Genomic DNA, 7,006 nt, shown 5'->3' on the forward strand with positions numbered 1-7,006 from the left:
TTCTAAAATCCGGTTATTCCTACAGTCGCTTTCGCCACCCCCCATTCTTAATATGTTTCCCTCGATTTATTCGTATGAAACAGACTGTTCAAAAAGAACCCATGAACACGATCAGGGGATCAAAGCAAGAGATGGGGCGGTGGGTACGGGTGAATGTCCCAGGGAAAGCTAATTATCTCGTTTGTTAAAAAGCGAAACCCCAAGACGTAGAAAGTCTCGCCACTTCGGAAAGAGACTGAAGGAAGAGAGCTGTTCTGGCCTCTACGAGCCCTCCAACTGTGGGGAAGGATCTGACCGCGGCAGAGCAGCCCAGGGCCAGTCTTTCTCCCCATCTCCCCAAAATCACTAGTGGAGATGCCTTTGAAAACAAAACAAAACAAAAAACCCAGTCACGGAAGAAAGAGGATGCAGTTCCGAGTGAAAGCGAATCTGGCCAGAGGCCACAGCGTTTCCATCTTCCTGCCGAATGCAGATGGCTTGGAACCCGGTTTGTACTTTCAGGCCCCCACGGGGCAAAGAACTATACCACTACTATTACTACCACCGCCACCATCACCACCACCGCCGCTACTTAACTACTAGTACTAGTATTAATACTACTACTGACGAGAGAGAGAGAGAGAGAGAGAGAGAGAGAGAGAGAGAGAGAGAGAGAGATAATTGTCCCCAGCAGTGGACGTGGAAGTCAGCCCTAACCAACCCGACAAGTTTTCCAATTCTTGGAGTCGTGAGTGAGTGCGTGCTTACGCGCTGACGCTGGGCACCTCGGAGGTTCGAACCTCCTTTCAAACCAAACACGCCTTTCTCCTCCAGCCAGACAGCTCACGACTCCCGGGCACGACTGCTAGAGTGGAGCGACCGGGTGGCTGCCAAGCTGCTGGGGACGACTTTCCTGGGCTCCCTTTCCGACTCCGTCCCTACCCCCAGCTTGAATCTAAGGACTTTCAATTCTTCCAGGCTGGGAGAACACCCCTACAGGTACAGAATCCGTCGGATTCTGGAGGATTCGCAGCAAAGGGGAGGGGGTGGGGTAGCGGTCAGGTGTTAAAAGAGACACCCATCTTGGGGTGATGTTACCGCCCGCAACCAAAAAGGGGCGATATTGCAGCGCCCGCCGTCTTTGGGAGCAGCCTGGCAGCAGCCCAGGAGTGTCGGAGTTCTGCCAAGTACTCGGCCCAGGGGCAGAACTGCTATAGGGAAGGGGGTGCGGGAAGATTGACTCAGTGGGGCCCTTTCTTGAGGGAAAAATGCTAGCTGACTGTTGCTTTTACAATTCTTTAAATATTTTATTCACCTTAGTATGGATCAGGTTCAAGAAAATAGGGCCCAAGTTCTAGGCTTTGGGTGATCTAAATTCAGTCCTCATCCGTGGTTTAGAAATCTGAGCTTGGAAATATTTAACAGGCTCTAGAGTCTCTTGAGACTGAATCCTATCTTGATTAAACTGTGGTCTAGTACAAGCAGCCCTGTAAGGTGGTGGAAAGATTCTGAGCCTCGGAGAAGGAGACCCCAGTTCTAACCCCAAGTTTGCCACTAGCTCTTTGTGTGAACTTGAGCAAGGCATTTCTTTCTTGGTCTCAGTATCCTCATTTGTAAAATGAAGTGACCTCCCTTGCAGTTCTAAAAGTCCATGACAGTGGCAAAGAAATAAAGCTGGTCAAATGGCATTTTCCCATCTCCAATCCTACCTCCTTCAAGGGCATCATTTGCCTTTGAAAATTAAAAGTATGAGGTAAGAAAAACGTGGTTAGGTGTGCTTTAAGAGTTTTGTGGGTGAAACTGCTTTGTTCTCAACTACAAGGATGCAGTAGTAGATACTGGGGCTTATAGCCAGTGCCAGTGAGGCTATGAAAAAGCAAGGTATGGTGTTTTCAAAAATTAAAACACCACTCTGAGTAGGAAAGGGCTCCCCCCTCTTTTTTTTAAAGGATTTTGTTTCTCTTTACATCATTACTGCAGGACTGCTGAATTGCTACCTGAATCCCACTAGACTGCACAAGACCTCTGGATGATATGGCAATGAAAGCAGAGAAGAGCATCAGGGACTCTTCACCAAGACTGAATGCAGCATCCAGGAATTCTGCTCTAATGATTTGCTGACTGGTGCCTATACTTGGAAACAATTCTTGGCAGCTCTTCTGCATAAAGGACAAGAGATCCCAGAAGTACCCAGATCCTTGTTCTCTAGCTTAGTAGCCTCTGGTCAAGCCACACACCTGGACAGGTTCCTTGGGGAGCCACAAAAAAAAAAAAAAACATTTCACACTTCCCCTTCTACTTGGCCTATAAAAGCTTCTTAGTTATCCAATGAATGACAGCTTGCAATTTTTTTTAAAAGGTAAACACTAAATCATTCGTGGTACTGTTTTTTGACCATCCTTGCAAATACAGTGTCATAGTTAATGCATTCATAGACTCAATATATGCTGATTTTCACATATACACACCTGCATATGTGTTCACACACAATGAGTGTTTGGAGTTTACATTAAGCTGTAGCACTGGACTGGGAGCCAATGGAGCCAGGTTCCGCTCCTTCCAAGGTCACCCGTTTTACATATAACTCTAAGAAAGTTCCCTCCCTACTCTGGGCCTCAGTATCCTCCATCGAATGAGGTACCTGAACTAGATCTCTCTCGTCTCTCTTGTCCGGCTTTGACAGTACAGGAGTCGGTGAATGGAATGGCATTTTCCCTTGGTGGTCCATCTTTTAAAAGGCCTGATTTGTTTTCTTTCCCCTGCCTGTCAGCTGCGCGGAGGGGAGGGGGGCTGGGGGTAGTTAGAGGGCCTGGTGGCAGGTCTCTCGAGCCCAGAGAGGCTTGGGGGCAAAGCCCGGACGCTGGCGCCAGCCGCCTGCCCCGCCCTGCGCCAGACCCAGCTTTGTAAGGCCGGGGGTGGGGAGGGGAGGGCTGTCCCCTCCATCCAGGGTCCCCCTTCTCCACTCCCTGGGCTGAAAGTCTGGGCGACGTCTGCTGGCGGGGGGGGGGAGGGGGGAGAAGATATATGCCTATGTATTGTATTGCCGTACATATTTCTAGATTGGAATGGAAATGGGGCAAGGGTGAAGAAAGCAAAGACCTTCGGGCCGTTTTGCCCCTGAGTCCGGCCTTCCCAACAGTCCGAACCTTCCTTTCACTCACTCTTCCTGGAAGGTGAAGGACTGAGAACCAAGCACCTCAGACTATCAAACTCTTGAGAGGAAGCTTGCGCTTTCCTCTGAGGGGACTGCCTGGTTGGGGGCCGGGGCCTCTGAAGGGAATTCTGGGCAGGCAGAAGGCCCGGCGCCCTCCTGGGGCTCTACTGGGCACCCGCAGGTGGGCTGTGGGAAATGTAGAGGGCATCGAAGAATGGCTTTTGGATGAAGCCCAGCTTCAAACTCCGCATCAGTTACTGCGCACCGCCTCCACCCCTCCTACCCCCGCCACCCCCCCCAAAAAAAAACCCACCAAAAAAGTTCTTTATCTGGAGGTTTCGGGTTGCTATGCAAACGGATTTTCCGAGGGCCATGCCCCGCCCCTTCAGCGGCAGCGGAGTGGAAAAAACCCGAAATGGCAAAAGAAGAGAGAAGAGAGCAGTAGAAAGAGCTGGGGGTACAGGGGGAGAGGACTAAGGGGATAGGGATGAAAAAGGGGACATGGCTGATTCCTCCTTACCACACAAGGGAGACAGCGCGCTAAGAAGTAAAGAGCACGGGATTCGGAACCCAGTCCAAACGTCCCAGATCTGCTCTTGGCTGGCTACCAGTGTGACCTTCGTCTCTAGTCTTTCCCCCTGTCTAAGCCTCAGTTTCCTCTTGTCAAATGAGGGGAGTGGTTACTCCTGGCCCTAAAATCTAGCATTCGCTGAAAACCAAAGCTAAGCTCCAGGCCCCTTTCCCCAGGTGTGTGTGTGGAGGGGGGGGGGCAAGATACTAAAGCAACCTCGTCTGCTCTTCTCATCCCCTCCTGCAAAATCCTACAGCAACATCTGAACATTTGGTTCAAACACTGCTTCCCTCCCCAGCCAGGGATGGGCGAGCTCGGCCTCTTCCTCCCAATTGCCTCCACCTGCAGGTTCCAGTGCTCCCATCATCCTAAGCCTAGCTGCACAGCGGTAGTTTTTACTCCCTGGGGCTTTCGCGCATTACTCCCTCTCCATTCCCTTAGCTTCAAGGCTCCGGAACTGATGGGTGGGCCAGGGTGGGTAATGGGCAGTGCGGGGGCAGTGGAAAGGATCGCTTTGGAGAGGGGGAGGGGAGTATGGGTGGAAGGAAGGGGGAGTGTGATATTAATTTAGTAAAATGTTTTAGGTCTTTAAAACTGAGACGTGGGGTTGACTTCACTCTCTCTCTAGGGTGCTCACTGTCAGCAAAGCACCAAAATAGGGAAAACTCATATGCCGTAGGAGGCTATGGTTGTGGTCCTAATACCACCCCCCCAGAAGTTATGGGGCACATAAACATCTGGATAAAGAAGAGGGAGTGTCCAGGGAGTCGCCCCACGGTGGTCATAGTGACACTTCACTTCCCACCCTATTTTCCTTTCCCAATAATGCCCTGAGAGTGCCTGGACCCCAGCGCCACACCTACTCACAACTTACTAGCTCCAGCTTCACACTTCTTTAACACCTAACAGAAAACAAGGGAGCAGAAGGTGCACTATCTCTCCTACCCGGAATCCCGGGGACAGGGTAGCTGAGCCCAGTGAAACAAGAAGAAAATCCCAGCCTCTTCTCCTATCATTTCATTGCTTCTAGTTTTGATTTATTCCTGGGGAACCCTTAAGATTAAAAGGTCCTCCAAAGTTGCTCAAGCCTTGCCCCCCCACCTATTTTTATACTTTAGTTAAACTTTCTCCAACCCAGATCAGTAGTAGCGTCCTCCCCCCCCATCCCCCCTCTCTCTCTCCCTCCTCCCCCCCCCCCCCCCCCCCCCAAACAATCCTCCCCCTCTCGACCCCCGGCCACAACCAGCAACCCCCCCCCCCCACACCCCAGCGAAAGTTTTACAACTGGTCAATTCTTCTCCAGGGCCTGCCGGGATCTGCGCGCTGATTGGCTGCTGCCTTTTCATTTATAGGCAGTCAATCAGCCTCTTCCTAGAGAGAGCAGAGCTGGAGAGAGCCGAAGGAGTGTCCGGGAAACCGGGAGCTCTGGAGGCATCCCAACTTGTGTGTGTGTTTGTGTTTGTGTGTACTCGTTCATAGGGAGGCGCCTGTTTGTTTGTGTTTGTCTACCCCCGAGAACCCGGTGCTAACTGCGGGCAGACGGTGAAGGGAGCCCCGAGGTGCTGAGAAGTGCGCTGCGAAGAGGTAAAGCGAGGGTTACCCTGCGGTCGGCGGCGACAGCAGCAGCAACAGTAGAGGCGGCGGCCGAAAGTTGCTGCAGTTTCTGGGACCTTAGACTCTCTCCCCCTCCCCCACCTCCACTGATCATTTCTTTCTCTTCCCTTCCCGCCTCGCGAGTGTCCAAAAGGCAAACTGGCGCACCTCCTCCCAGCCCCTGCTATGTACAGTCTACTGGAGAGTGAGATGAAAAGCCCGGTAGTACAAGGGACTCCGGCGGGAGCGGGCAGCACCGCTGCCCCCGGGGGCACAGGCAAGAGCGGAGCGAACGCGGGAGGCGGGGGAGGTGGCGCCGGCAGCGGAGGCGGCGGCGGCAGTAGTAATGACCAGGACAGAGTAAAGCGACCCATGAACGCCTTCATGGTGTGGTCCCGGGGTCAGAGACGCAAAATGGCCCTAGAGAACCCCAAGATGCACAACTCGGAGATCAGCAAGAGGCTGGGAGCCGATTGGAAACTGCTGACAGACGCCGAGAAGCGGCCTTTCATCGACGAGGCCAAGAGGCTGCGCGCCGTCCACATGAAAGAGTATCCAGATTACAAATACCGGCCCCGTCGGAAGACCAAGACGCTACTGAAGAAGGACAAGTACTCCCTGCCCGGCAACCTGCTGCCCCCCGGGACAGCGGCCGTCAACAGCCCCGTTGGGGTGGGCCAGAGGCTGGACACGTACGCACACATGAACGGTTGGGCGAACGGGGCGTACTCGCTGATGCCAGAGCAGCTAAGCTACACTCAGCACCCGGGCATGAACAGCCCCCAGCTGCAGCAGATGCACCGCTACGACATGGCCGGCCTGCAGTACAGCCCCATGATGCCGGCTGCCCAGACCTACATGAACGCCGCGGCGGCCGCCGCCGCCGCCTCCACCTACGGCAGTATGTCGCCCGCCGCCGCCTACGGCCAACAGCCCGGCGCTGCCGCTGCTGCGGCCGCCGCCATGAGCCTAGGCTCCATGGGATCCGTGGTGAAGTCAGAACCCAGTTCACCGCCGCCGCCCGCCATCAGCGCCCATTCGCAGAGGGCTTGTCTGGGCGACCTGAGGGATATGATCAGCATGTACCTCCCGCCGGGGGGAGACGCCACAGACGCTTCGTCCCTGCAGGGCAGCCGATTGCACAGCGTTCACCAACACTACCAAAGTGCCGGGACTGCGGTGAACGGCACCGTGCCACTGACTCATATCTGAGACACCCGACCGGCCCAAACCAAACCAGACGACGAGCCAGCAACCATCCCTTGTGCCCTGCTCTTCACCTCCTCTCCCGCTGCAGCCTTGCCTTCCCGATCAGCCTTCTCTGAAGTCGGGACTGCCTCTAGCTTTGTGTGCGTGGTTGAAACTATTTGAACTACCCACTGACTTAGGGAAATAATACGAGCAGAAGATTTCTTTTCTAGTGCACAACTTTCCTTGACTGCTGCCCCTCTTCCCTTCCCCTTTCTATGTATGCTGGGCATTTCTGTGATGTTTGGAAAACAGAGAAGGCCTCCCCTCCCCTTCCCCCTAGGTTATCTATCTGATTGTAGTTCGAGTTCTTTGTGTTTAATTAAATATCTTGTATTGTCAGTTTTTGTTTTAGAGATGGAATAAGTTTGGGAAGCAGGGAAACGATTCAAACTGTTTACACTGGTTTAAATAGTTCTCGCTTCACCTAGTCTCGTTTGGGGTTGTATCCCAAACACTTT

At 53.2% G+C, this 7,006-nt stretch overlaps 1 protein-coding gene across 1 annotated transcript; it reads left to right on the plus strand.

Moving 5' to 3' along the window:
- The first annotated feature begins 5,462 nt into the window (after positions 1-5,462).
- Positions 5,463-6,509, plus strand: SOX3 (SRY-box 3). The gene has a single exon (XM_027846424.1). It carries the CDS (start codon positions 5,484-5,486, stop codon positions 6,507-6,509), a length of 1,026 nt encoding a protein of 341 aa, XP_027702225.1. The 5' UTR covers positions 5,463-5,483.
- The last annotated feature ends 497 nt before the right edge of the window (positions 6,510-7,006 follow it).

Source organism: Vombatus ursinus, unplaced genomic scaffold (assembly GCF_900497805.2).
Source record: "Vombatus ursinus unplaced genomic scaffold, bare-nosed wombat genome assembly UNPS02015152.1, whole genome shotgun sequence".
Taxonomy (NCBI): Eukaryota; Metazoa; Chordata; class Mammalia; order Diprotodontia; family Vombatidae; genus Vombatus; species Vombatus ursinus.

What these genes read in the sequence shown, in the direction of transcription:
- SOX3 (XM_027846424.1), top strand. Translation starts at nt 5,484, where the DNA reads ATGTACAGTCTACTGGAGAGTGAGATGAAAAGCCCGGTAGTACAAGGG.